Here is a 13,497-nt window from a genome sequence, read left to right as displayed (position 1 = left end):
CCACAAACTCCTCTTCTCCCCAATTCTATTCAATACCTCCTCATTAGTTATGTGATCTACCCATCTAATCTTCAGCATTCTTCTGTAGCACCACATTTCGAAAGCTTCTATTCTCTTCTTGTCCAAACTATTTATCGTCCATGTTTCACTTCCATACATGGCTACACTCCATACAAATACTTTCAGAAACGACTTCCTAACACTTAAATCTATACTCGATGTTAACAAATTTCTCTTCTTCAGAAACGCTTTCCTTGCCGTTGCCAGTTTATATTTTATATCTTCTCTACTTCGACCATCAGTTATTTTGCTCCCCAAATAGCAAAACTCTTTTACTACTTTAAGTGTCTCATTTCCTAATCTAATTCCCTCAGCATCACCCAACTTAATTCGACTACATTCCATTATCCTCGTTTTGCTTTTGTTGATGTTCATCTTATATCCTCCTTTCAAGACACGGCCCATCCCATTCAGTTGCTCTTGCAGGTCCTTTGCTGTCTCTGACAGAATTACAATGTCATCGTCGAACCTCAAAGTTTTTATTTCTTCTCCATGGATTTTAATACCTACTCCGAATTTTTCTTTTGTTTCCTTTACTGCTTGCTCAATATACGTATTGAATAACATCGGGGAGAGGCTACAATCCTGTCTCACTCCCTTCCCGACCACTGCTTCCCATTCATGCCCCTCGACCCTTATAACTGCCATCTGGTTTCTATACAAATTGTAATTAGCCTTTCGCTCCCTGTATTTTACCCCTGCCACCTTTAGAATTTGAAAGAGAGTATTCCAGTCAACATTGTCAAAAGCTTTCTCTAAGTCTACAAATGCTAGAAACGTAGGTTTGCCTTTCCTTAATCTTTCTTCTAAGATAATTCGTAAGGTCAGTACTGCCAGAACACAGCATCCACCATCACTACCATCTCTGGTTTAGGCTCTTGAGGAAGTATGGGCTGCCAGTCCTCCACAGACATTCAAGCACCTCTTTGAGAGAATCCCTAGAGGAGTTCAAGCCAATACGGAGGCGAAGAGTGGACGCAACCCATATTAAGTCCACTAATAGATTGTCGTATACTTTTGAAGAGCTAGTGTGTTGGTAGTAGAAACTGAACGTGCGAGGATCGATATTATATCTACATTTCAACGATGTGCCCGATGTATTGATCTGTCTTTGTCACCTCTGAGTAGGTCCACAGAAAGAATGCAGTGACCTCCATTAACAAATTGCGCCACACGCAGGTGCTGCGCAACCTGTCCTGCGCGACGCGCGAGGCGCGGATGTACACAGTGATCAACATCGCCGAGATCGAAGAGTGCGCAAACCGAACCGGCTGCCCCGACGACGGAGCCCTCTTCTACAACACCGACGTCGCCTTCGACCGCAACGGCACCATCGTCGCCAAGTGAGTATCCAATCCAACTGCTGCTGGAGTCTCATCGCAGGCTGACGAAAGTTAGTTGCCATATGGCGCTTGGGAACCAAAACTGTGGTTTTGTCGAGACACTGTCTGTAGGCAGCCGTCGGTCCAATTGGCTCTCTTCGACGATGTAAAACCGCTTTAAAGCGTCGAATTCCTACAAAAAATCAAGTAAAAAATTTGAAATTCTCGTGTTGTGTGCCTACATATCTCTATAGTGCCTCTAATCATGTCAAAAATCTGTTCTTAATTTTAACTGGAGCCAGAGGTATGTTAACGTTGTTGAAATGGATGCACTTTTGCGTTCTGGGAAACCGCTTCAAACTTATCACTTCACGATAGTCTCCTCAAGTTTGCTGCCGGATTCTAAAACCTGCATGTTTCGATATTTCTGTAATTCATCTGTCCACCATCATCAGGAGAGACGCTGCTCCGTTTGAGTCCCGCTGGAAACGAATGCCAAGGCTGGTAAGTGTCGACCCAAAGACTGGACTTGTGGTGCCGTCCGTTGTAAAACAGCGGCGCCGGCGATGTATTGCACTCAGAGATTATTCTCAAACGCTCGGGGCAGCCTACCAAAGGACGTTGTGTCTGATTTCATAGTCTGCCAATCTAATTTCAGTTGCATCCTTATAAACGTTGTCCCAGAAACGTGACGTATCTGTGTGAGCTACCAAGGGCTCGTCAAATTTCATCTCGTGCCTTTCGTTTAAACAATGTTGCGCTACTTCAGATTTTTCAGGATGTTGAGCCTCGTGTGACGGCGATGTTCCACACATCTGTCCTGAACTGTGCGAATCGAATGGCCGATTTAAGCCTTGCCACACTGACATGGAATTTTGTATATGCCAGGCTTCCTACAGTCCGAGTAAAATTATTTGATACTTTGACGTCTGTCTCTTGCAGCTACGCCGGCCGGGGTGACCGAGCGGTTCTAAGCGCTTCAGTCTGGAACCGCGAGGCCGCTACGGTCGCAGGTTCGAATACTACCTCGGTCATGGATGTGTGTAATATCCTTAGATTAGTTAAGTTTAAGTAGTTCTAATTTCGAGGGAACTGATGACCTCAGATGGCTCTGAGTACTATGGGACTTAACATCTGAGGTCATCAGTCCACTAGAACTTAGACCTAGTTAAACCTAACTAACCTAAGGACATCACACACATCCATGCCTTAGACAGGATTCGAATCTGCGACCGTCGCGGTCGCGCGGTTCCAGACTACAGCGCCTAGAACCGCTCGGCCACCCCGGCCGGCTGACCTCAGATGTTAAGTCCCATAGTCCTCACAGCCATTTGAACCATCTTGCAGCTACAGTGTTGGCAAATCCGTTGCCGCCTGCTGTCCAGTTATAGGCAACACACAAAGATGGTGAGTCGCTTCACAAATGCCGTCAATACGTAACGCGGAGGAACGATTGCTTTCTTCACAGCGTTATAGGCTAACCCCTATGAGCAAACTCGAGACAGAAAAATGTAATAATATGTTTGTTTGCATAGACATCTTCCGCAGCAAAATTTCAGTTTTAGTGGGAACAGCGAACTGTAATTTCTCGCTGTTAGAAAAATAAAAAGGAATTCATTGCATTTGACGAGATTCGAAACTTTTGCCTTCTATTCAGGTAAATACGCTATCTACTACGCTAGGTTCTTGTATTTATTATGATTCTGGTATCCCAGTCGAAACGATTAATTGACAGCCTTCAAAAATTCGACCTCACGCAATGTCGTCCGCGGTTTATCTGACGTAAGCCGATCTCTGTGATTATAATAACTGTATAAATGACGCTGAATCGCGTCTTGTGCGAAAGGATCTAATAGTGTTTTTAGCATCGTTGTGTATGTGTGTGTGTGTGTGCATGTGTGTGTGTGTGTGTCTGTGCGAGTGCGTAGGTGTTTGTGTGTGTGTTTGTTTATGGTGTGGTTAACATGTGCCAGACCCAGGATTCGTGATTCAAACATATCAAGCCTGAAAGCCGGACAAGGTACAGGGAGTGAACTAATTGTTGTGACAACTTTGGCAACGGCGAACGGTTTGGGCGTGACGCCGAGTGCTCTGACTCTAGAAAACCAGCTACAACGAGTGAAGTGCCATCTGTCAAGTAATTTTAATCTGACTATAAGTACCAAATCATCCTTGACAGATCCAAGTAGTCCCCAAATCAGGGAAGGTCAATCTCCTGAAATTTCTTCCAATTTTAAATATTATCCCCTCCGTATAAGGTCCTCTTCATGCACCTCCAAGGATGTCGAAACTCCATGACGAATCTGCTTCTCGGATTACCCGTTTTCCCTAAACAAAGACCAAATTGTGTAAGTTCCTGTGTTAGACTGTGCTCCTCAGAAGTGCTCTGTGTTCCAGAGTCCTAAGAACACTACTGTGTTCATACACTGGCTGGGAACTCTTTGCATGCAGATATCGGCCGATACGTATCGTTGGCGCCCATGCTTTATTACGGGTGACATCACAAATCAGTACCTGGGATTGGGAGGGGGGGGGGGGGGGCAGGGCAGCACCTGTGATGGGTGGCGCATGCGTCGTGTATAGCACGGAGGCCTATGTAGTACGACGGTTTCCAGCATTGGCATTAGTCTTCCGTGAGACTCAGCTTTAGCATCGTCCCTCTTGAAGAGGACGAACGAGTGAATCGCCCAAATAACGAGTCATGCTGATTTTAGTGTCCGACAGCCAGTCCGAGGAGACTACCAAGAATTATTAGGCTGTAAAAACCTACGCAGTTACATATCACGTCATATCTCTAAAGTTACTGAACTCATTATACTATTTCTATGGTTTATTACCAAACTACCTCGCTCGATAACAGATCTTTCCCAAAGTGTTGTGTATTATATTGCGTTTCCTATGAATATCCTTCAGAAAACGGCGTCTTTGCAATTTTGTCGATATTTAACTCATAACAACTTTCTATCTGCTACAGGAACCGAGGAAAATCTCTTAATTTTATGTAGGGCTGGAGCTATACACCACGTCGTTCAAAACCGCCCGTCTTCCGTGTGCCACCTTCTATTATCCATATTTCCGTATACCTGTAGTTTACTACGACTTTTCTCAGAATTCAGAACATATAGCACCTTTCACATTGTCAAACGCTTCTTCCAGGTCGACAAATTCTACGAATAGGCCTCGATTTTTCTTAAGTCTTGCTTCCAGTAACGTTAGACACGTCCAACAGCCATCATGTATTCACACCATTCTTCATCTGCAGGAATGAATTACCCTGCAGATGAGCTCTCATAAGAATTACAAACTAGACTATCAGTCTTGTACCGTTCAAACAAGATGTAACACTTACCATTTCCACGAGCATAAGATAACAAAACGTGAATCTGCAGTGTCTGCTATTCCTAACGTTTCAACTTTTTCTTTGCGGCCCAGGTATCGCAAGTACAACCTGTTCGTGGAGCCGGGCTTCAACGTGACGGAGATGCCTGAGGCGGTGACCTTCGACACTGACTGGGGCGGCCGAGTGGGGCTGCTCACGTGCCAGGACTTCCTCTACCAGGAGCCGGCCAGGACACTCGTGGAAGACCTGCACGTCACAGACATCGCCTACCCGGTCGCCTGGTTCAACGAGCTGCCCTTCCTCGTGGGTAAGACAGCACTGGACCTCAACAATTTTGTTTATGTCATTTAATCTGAGGACCTCGAGAAGAAAGGACCCAACAGTTCTACAGGAGCGCATATCTCACCCGTCTACAAGAAGGGTAACTGTCTTCCAGTACCATTAATGTGGAACTGCTTGGACCTTTGAGCGTACGCGTTAATTATTAGCGTAATGTACAAGTGTCTCTCCGAAATTGGAAGAACACTTATAGAGGAATGGGAATCACTGTACTCGATGTACAGGTATTTTCATGAAGTTTTGCTGACGATCAAGCTATTATAGCAAGAGACGATTATGACCTTGAGTTCATGATACGACGATTATATCAGGAATACAACAGATGGGGACTACAAATGAGTCAACAAAAACAGAGTATCTGGTGGTGAATAGTGATGCTAAATTTGAAGTACGCGTCAATGACAAAGCAGTTATGAGGCAGAAAGAGAAATTTAAATATCTCGGGGCACGTACTGATAAAAGTGGACCGAGCCATACAGAAGTAAAATATACAATACAGCAAAGCAGAAAAGTGATAGGGTGTGTGAACTCTTTTTGGTTGGATAAGAATATTTCCAACAACAATAAGAAAAGAGTAGGTAAGATAGTAGTTGAGTCAGTGCTGTGCTATGGATCAGAACTATGGATCTTAAATGCAGAAAGTAAGAGCTAGAATGATGGCAAATGATACAGTTATAGAATTGAAAGAAAATCATTAAAATGGTACGGACATATGATGAGAATACCAGATCATCGGTGGCCAAAGAAGGTTTATGAATGGAAACCACCCGGCAAACGTAAGCGCGGAGGTCCACGACGTTCTTGTACAGACCACATAAATGGAGTAATGCAACACTGCAGCATCGACAAGGAAGATGCGCTAGATAAAGAGGCTTGGAGGAGGATAACAAGAATACAACAATATGTTGTTATTAATTAATCTTTGTGTTGATTAATCCTGTAATAGTAGTAATAATAATAATAATAATAATAATAATAATAATAATGTTCCTGCCTTTATTGAATGGGTCAGCATGGCATTTAGTTTCCGTAGATAGATGATTCGAACTGGTTCCAGTTCTGAAAGTCTTTAAAGTAAACACGGAGATGACAAAAATCATGGGATAATAGCGATATGCGCATGTACAGATGGCGGTAATATCATATACAATAGGTATAAAATGGCAATGCATTGGTGAAGCTGTCATTTGTACTCAGGTGGTCAATATAAAAAGGTTTCCGAAGCGATTATGGCCGCACGATGGTAATTAACAGACTTTGAATGCGGAGTGGGAGCTACAAGCATGGGACATTCCATTTCGTAAATAGTTAGGGAATTCAATATTCCGAAATCCACAGTGTCAAGACTGTGCCGAGGATACCAAAATTCACGCATTACCTCTCACCACTGACAACGCAGTGGCCGACGGCCTTAGTCTAACGACTGAGAGGACTGACGTTGCTTAGAGTTGTCAGTGCTTACAGATGAGCAGCACTGCGGGAAACAACCGCAGAAGTCAATGTGGGACGTACAACGAAAGTATCTTTTAGGACAGTGCGACGAAATTTGGCGTAAATGGTGTATGGCAGCAGACGACCGGCGCGAGTGTCTTTGCTAACAGAATGACATCGCCTGCAGCGCCTCTCCTGGGCTCGTGACCATATCGGTTGGACCCTAGACAACCGGAAAACCGTGGCCTGGTCAGATTAGTCCCGATGCCGATTTGTAAGAGCTGATAGTAAAGTTCGAGTGCGGTGCAGACCTCAAGAAGCCACGGACCCAAGTTGTCAACAAGGCACTCTGCAAGCTGTTGGTAGCTCCACAGTGGTGTGGAATGTGTTTGCATGGAATGAACAGGGTCCTCTTGTCCAACTGAACCGATCATTGACTGGGAATGGTTATTCACGAATTTTTGTGGATGCCAATGCGCCATGTCACCGGGCCATAACTGCTCGCGACTGGTTCGAAGAACATTCTGGACAGTTCGAGCGAATGATTTAGCCACCCAAATCGCCCGATATGAATCCCATCGGCCATTTACGGAACGTAAGCGAGAGACCAGTTCGTGCACAGAATCCTGCACCAGCAACACCTTCGCAATTATGGATGGCTATAGTGACTGCATGGCCAATGTTTCTCCAGAGGACTTCCAACGATTTGTTGGGTCTATGCCGCGTCGATTTGCTGTACTATCCCGGACAAAAGGAGATCAGACACGATGTTACACGGTATCCCATGACTTCTGTCACCTCAGCTTAAGGGGCATAATAATTCTTGATACATTCCAATTAAAAATTTTCGGGTAATGTCGCCTTAGATTCTTGCTTTTATTTAATGCGTTGCTGTCAGAAACAGAGATGCTAAATGACTGCAGAGCAGCCATGGAGGCATTATAAAGGGCGATAGCACTATCTACTTACGTTATACTTTTGCTCTCAAGCCGGCGCCGCCGTATTATTTGCCCAAAACATTAGCACACTATTGTTTGCGATTGCTTCTTGTTCCTATTTTCAATCGTATGCACGCAACAGTTGTGTTAAACAGAGCCGGCCACGGTGGTCTAGCGGTTCTAGGCGCTCAGTCCGGAACCGCGCGACTGCTACGGTCGCAGGTTCGAATCCTGCCTCGGGCATGGATGTGTGTGGTGTCCTTAGGTTAGTTAGGTTTAAGTAGTTCTCAGTTCTAGGGGACTGATGACCACAGCAGTTGAGTCCCATAGTGCTCAGAGCCATTTGAACCTTTTTTTTTTTTACGGTGCTTTCGTGAACAATACAGTCCTTTGACACGCGTTTCGATAAATGCGTATTTGATTCAGTAATATGACGCATTTCGCTTCGTTAATGAACCTTTCTTTTTGTAATACGTTTCGAATAACTAAAAAGAGAAGTGTCTGATATGAAAAGACTGCATAAGTATTTCACCATTTTTCTGAATACTGACTGACGAAACTGATTTTTGTTCTATGTTCTCTTCCCGAAAACACTGAGAACGTACTTTCTTTTTTTTTTCGTAGTTTCCTTCTGACACCGTTCGCCCAAAAAGTTTTCGAGTTGCGTAGATGGGGAACCTGAAGTCGAATGACAGAAACAAAGCCGCTACAGTAAAATTAAACAGAAGACGTCTGACCACGCTGGGCTTGTTGTCACAGAAGGTACGGAATCCTGTTAATTTTGACCCGCTGAATACGATTCTGTTCGTTGCACACGAAAACTGTTGTGGATAGCAGGCTATGCTTGGGGCCTGAACACGACACCATTTGATATCGAAACTGGTAGCATGTTTTAAAAAGAATAAACGACGTTGGAATCAAATACAGCCTCTGGTTTCGTTATCATTATTCAAGTATTTCGAGCCCGACTGCAATCCTACTTTCCTAGATTAATTACCGGAGAAGGCAAAGGTCCCGAGTTCGAGTCTCGGTCCGGCTCACAGTTTTGATCTACCAGGAAGTTTCATATCAGCGCACACTCTGCTGTAGAGTGAAAATCTCATTCTAGAGCTAACTTGTACCACAGGCTCGCTCTCTTGCCCACCAGCTCTCCACTGGACTAGACAAATTCCCTAGCTCCTCCTCCCTCAGTCCGATTGCGGCAGCCTCCTGTCACTACAGGATACATCATCTTTTTATCCACTAGCAGTAAAATTTGGAGTCAGTAAACTCCAGTAGTGCCACAAATTATTCTAGTTTCAGACTCCTGTACATACTGGTATGCATATATGACGCATCCATTATGTGGTCTAGTGGCGTCTAACTGGCAATCATTTGGTGCCTCGCCTCCTATTCCTTCATCTACTTTGACCTCTGCCAGTTTTCACTACCGATCTTGCTGCTGAGCGCTCCTGATACCCCTCACAGCTTGGCCGCCGCAAGCAGCTGCTTGTGTCCACGCAGAATAATGTGACCGGTAGATGTGCCGTCCCCCCAACCTTGCAGAGAGCAGTAGTGGTGGACATTGCAGGTGGACCGTCAAGGCATTGTAGGAGAAATGGCGAGTGCTGGACGGGAAGTAGCGTTCTAAACTGAAGACAACGCTCATCCTTTATATATATATATATATATATATATATATATATATATATATATATATATATTAAGTGAAGCCCCTACACACCTGTACTTGCCCAGTTACCATCCAAAAAGCTCTACTATCACTTCTGTTTTGGTTAGTATCTAAAAGTAATTCCCCTGAAAATACAACAAAAGCTACGATTTATTTTCGCCTAATTTGTTAGCCATTTGTAATTTTCAGAGAAGCGTCAGAAGTGGAGAATTTTGAGTAAAACCTACATTTCCCTTGTTGTCATGTCCTTTCACCAAACATAGCAAAGTTTACACAATGTCACTCCACTAGGATGTTGGCCAGATGCAACAGCGACAGAATACTGAAACAGTGGTTTATTGAATTTATAAACTGAGTAACTGAGGACAAGTAAGGTCAGCAGCTTATGAGAAAGCACATCCTCGGTACGAAAACAAACATGTAATGTCTTCACTTACGTTGTTCCAAAACCCTAGCAATTCTCGTTTCACAGCTATCGATAGCCCTTGAAAATTATATTGTTTCATCGAAAAAGTCTGCAGTTAATGGAATAACGCTGCAGATAATGCCATATGACAAAATACTCTCTTCTTTGCGTGCTGTCATTTGCCAAAATGTCGTTTCGATATTTCAAACCGTTCGCGATTTATGAGGATTGTTACGGATATTTCCTTTTGGCTTCATCACTGGCGCACACCGTCACAAATGACTGTGGTACATAAAATCAATTTTCTCAAGACTGTTGACAGATAGAGACCTCCACTCAAGTATAGAGAAAAATTCAATATCTTAGATCAATTTCATACACAGCAACATATGATGTAATATGCACCAGACGCAAAATGATGGCGACCCCTATTTTTCATGCATACTTTTTCTAATTTCGTGCAGTGTCTTACTTAAATGCAACTATCACAGTAACTATGACAGTTAAGAAACTGATAGACATCTCATCATGGAGTTGGCGTATAAAGCTAGAGGTAATGAAAAAATGATTTTTGTTTTTACCGAATAGTCTCTGTCAAATCGTTTGAGAAAGGTTGCAGTGCTTCGCCAACCAGCCGAAAGTGGGCCAACAAAGTCGACCTCCCCTTCCGAACAAACGAATGAACTGGTCCAGCGCTTCGAACGAAAATTCCTCACTGCTCAAAAGGCCACCTTACCCTGCACAGAACATACTAATGGTGATACTTCCTGTATACAGGATGTTTGGAAACTCCTGTTACAAACGTCTAGTACTTATAGAGTGGAGTGAATACATAATATTTTGATTTGAGACGTATAGCCGGAAACGTACTGTTTCTCTGGTACAACCATTTGAAAACATACCGGTAATGCGGCTACTTTTACGAGTAATTGATTGGGCGTGACCCAGTACATAGGTTGTATTAATTCCATTCATTGGTAGCCAAAGAAATTTCTCGTATACTCACTGACGGGTTCTCTTCAACATGACGCAGTGCGGCCTCTTGCAATTCGGGTATGTGGGAGTTCCTGGGAGAACCACAGCCACGCCTGATAACGGTGAAGCTACTCTTTCTCAAAGCCGTTGCTTAATTTTGGCGAAAAGTGTATGCGATCGAGTCGCAGATTGAGGGGAATGATCTCGATAAAGGCAACAAGCAGCTCTTCCGTTACCACGATCATCGCCAAACAGAAGGATCATGCCAATGTATTCTACAAACGAGTACTCAGCCATGTTGCTTTGACACTTGTATACAGGTGAATGAGGCTCTGACCAAGTCAGAGTGGTGGAGTAGACGTGAATCAGCGGATCAGACGTAACCATCCCGATCGTGACTACCCTGTTGCATACCTACCTGGCAAACATGTTTCCAGACGGCTGTCGCACAGAAACGGTATATTTGCGGATACGAGTTACTGTTCAAAATACACTACTGGCCATTATAATTGCTACACCAAGAAGAAATGCAGATGACAAACGGGTATTCATTGGACAAATATATTATACTACAATTGTGATTACATTTTCACGAAATTTGGGTGCATAGATCCTGAGAAATCAGTACCCACAACAACCACCTCTCGCCGTAACAACGGCCTTGATACACCTAGGTATTGAGTCAACAGAGCTTGGATGGCGTGTACAGGTACAGCTGCCCATGCAGCTTCAACACGATACCACAGTTCATCAAGAGTAGTGACTGGCGTATTGTGACGAGCCAGTTGCTCGGCCACCATTGACCAGACGTTTTCAATTGGTCAGAGATGTGGAGAATGTGCTGGCCAGGGCAGCAGTCGAACATTTTCTGTATCCAGAAAGGCCCGTACAGGACCTGCAACATGCGGTCGTGCATTATCCTGCTGAAATGTAGGGTTTCGCAGGGATGGAATGAAGGGTAGAGCCACGGGTCGTAACACGTCTGAAATATAGCGTCGACTGTTCAAAGTGCCGCCAATGCGAACAAGACGTGACCGACACGTGTAACTAAAGGCACCCCATACCATCACGCCGAGTGATACGCCAGTATGGCGATGACGAATACACACTTCCAGTATGCGTTCCCCGCGATGTCGCAAAACACGGATGCGAGCATCATAATGCTGTAAACAGAACCTGGATTCATCCGAAAAAATGTCGCTATGCCATTCGTGCACCCAGGTTCGTCGTTGAATATATCATCGAAGGCGCTCCTGTCTGTGACGCAGCGTCAAGGGTAACCGCAGCCACGGTCTCCGAGCTGATAGTCCGTGCTGCTGCAAACGTCGTCGAATTGTTCGTGCAGATGGTTGTTGTCTTGCAAACGTCCCCATCTGTTGACTCAGGGATCGAGACGTGGCCGCACGATCCGTTGCAGCCATGCGGATAAGATGCCTGTTATCTGGACTGCTAGTGATACGAAGCCGTTGGGATCCAGCACGGCGTTTCGTATAACCTCCCGAACCCACCGACTCCATATTGTGCTAACAGTTATTGGATCTCGACCAACGCGAGCAGCAATGTCACGATACAATAAACCGCAATCGCGATAGGCTACAATCCGACCTTTATCAAAGTCGGAAACGTGATGGTACGCCTTTCTCCTCCTTACACGAGGCATCACAACAACGTTTCGCCAGGCAACGCCGGTGAGCTGCTGTTTGTGTATGAGAAATCGGTTGGAAACTTTCCTCATGTCAGCATGTTGTAGGTGTCGCCACCGGCGCCAACCTTGTGTGAATGCTCTGAAAAGCTAATCATTTGCATATCACGGCATCTTCTTCCTGTCGGTTAAAGTTATCGCCTGTAGCACGTCATCTTCGTGGCGTAACAATTTTAATGGCCAGCAGTGTGTTATATACCCACTCCCGTCTGCAACTCGTAGAAGCTTGTAATTGGAATTTCCGAACACCCTGTAGAAACAGTTGTGACACCTATGGAGCCCCTCTCAACTCGGCGCCCCAAGCTTCGGCTAATGTAGTGCGTCCGTTGTTGCAGCGACGTCGGTGCAGGCCGGGTGGTCGGCGGCGCGACGCGTCTCTGTGCTGGCGTCGGGGCTGCACCGGCCGCGCGCCGGCAACGCTGGCAGCGGCGTCTACCAGGCAGGCGGGCGCCCCCTTGTCGCGGCGCTGCCCACCGCGGACAACGTGGGCGCCGGCCAGCTGCTCATCGCGCCCGTCCCCATCACCGTGAGTCGCCTGCTCACCCGCTCCTCTCTACTAACACTGGCCTCTGCCACCAGAAACAGTGGCCACGAGTGTATGAATTGTTCTTGTGTGAGCGTGTATGTAAGTCTTCCCCACTGCCGGAAAAAAATTAGTACTCCCTTTTAAAGGTTTCCAGTTCATTGTTGCGACAGTGCATATGGAGTACATGAAATGATTATACAGGGCGAGTCAAAAGTCCTTGGACACCTTCATAACTTGGAAGATTAAAGGGAAATTAGAAATGTGATGATGGGAACATAGGTTTGCCGCGGGGCCGCAACTTTTAGTGTGAATGTCATTCATGGCCGCCATCTTGAAATCCGCCATTTTCGATTCAAGTCTTTTTTTTTTTTAATGGGAAGGGGGGTGTATGGCACATCAGATAACACCCGCTTGAGCTCTGGCATTGAGTGGTGTAATTTGTTTTTGTCTATCTTGTACAGTTTAGAAGCTATTGATACTGACTCATGTCTCTCTTTGTTCTAGTGATCTAAAATGGAATGAAAGTAATTTCCCAAGTTTGAACATTAATAACCTCTAAATTGTACAAGATAAACAAAAACAAATTACACCACTAAATTCCAGAGCTCAAGCGAGTGTTATTTGATGTGTCATACACCCTTATTTCCATTTTTTTTTAAATGACTTGAATCCAAAAAAAAATGGTTCAAATGGCTCTGAGCACTATGGGACTCAACTGCTGAGGTCATTAGTCCCCTAGAACTTAGAACTAGTTAAACCTAACTAACCTAAGGACATCACAAACAT

The 13,497-nt window shown here is 44.8% G+C and overlaps 1 protein-coding gene across 1 annotated transcript in view; it reads left to right on the top strand.

Moving 5' to 3' along the window:
* The window catches only part of LOC124544640 (vanin-like protein 3), a 151,502-nt gene that overhangs the window by 124,043 nt on the left and 13,962 nt on the right, over positions 1 to 13,497 (top strand). Inside the window, exons 5-7 of the mRNA XM_047123251.1 lie at positions 1,240 to 1,403; positions 4,815 to 5,029; positions 12,521 to 12,711. Of these exons, the coding sequence (XP_046979207.1) occupies positions 1,240 to 1,403; positions 4,815 to 5,029; positions 12,521 to 12,711 (570 nt within the window). The remainder of the gene's footprint in view (positions 1 to 1,239; positions 1,404 to 4,814; positions 5,030 to 12,520; positions 12,712 to 13,497) is intronic.

This window comes from Schistocerca americana, chromosome 8 (genome assembly GCF_021461395.2).
Source record: "Schistocerca americana isolate TAMUIC-IGC-003095 chromosome 8, iqSchAmer2.1, whole genome shotgun sequence".
NCBI lineage: Eukaryota > Metazoa > Arthropoda > Insecta > Orthoptera > Acrididae > Schistocerca > Schistocerca americana.
The sequence above is the reverse complement of the archived record's forward strand: the minus strand, read 5'-3'. Positions and strand labels throughout refer to the sequence as shown.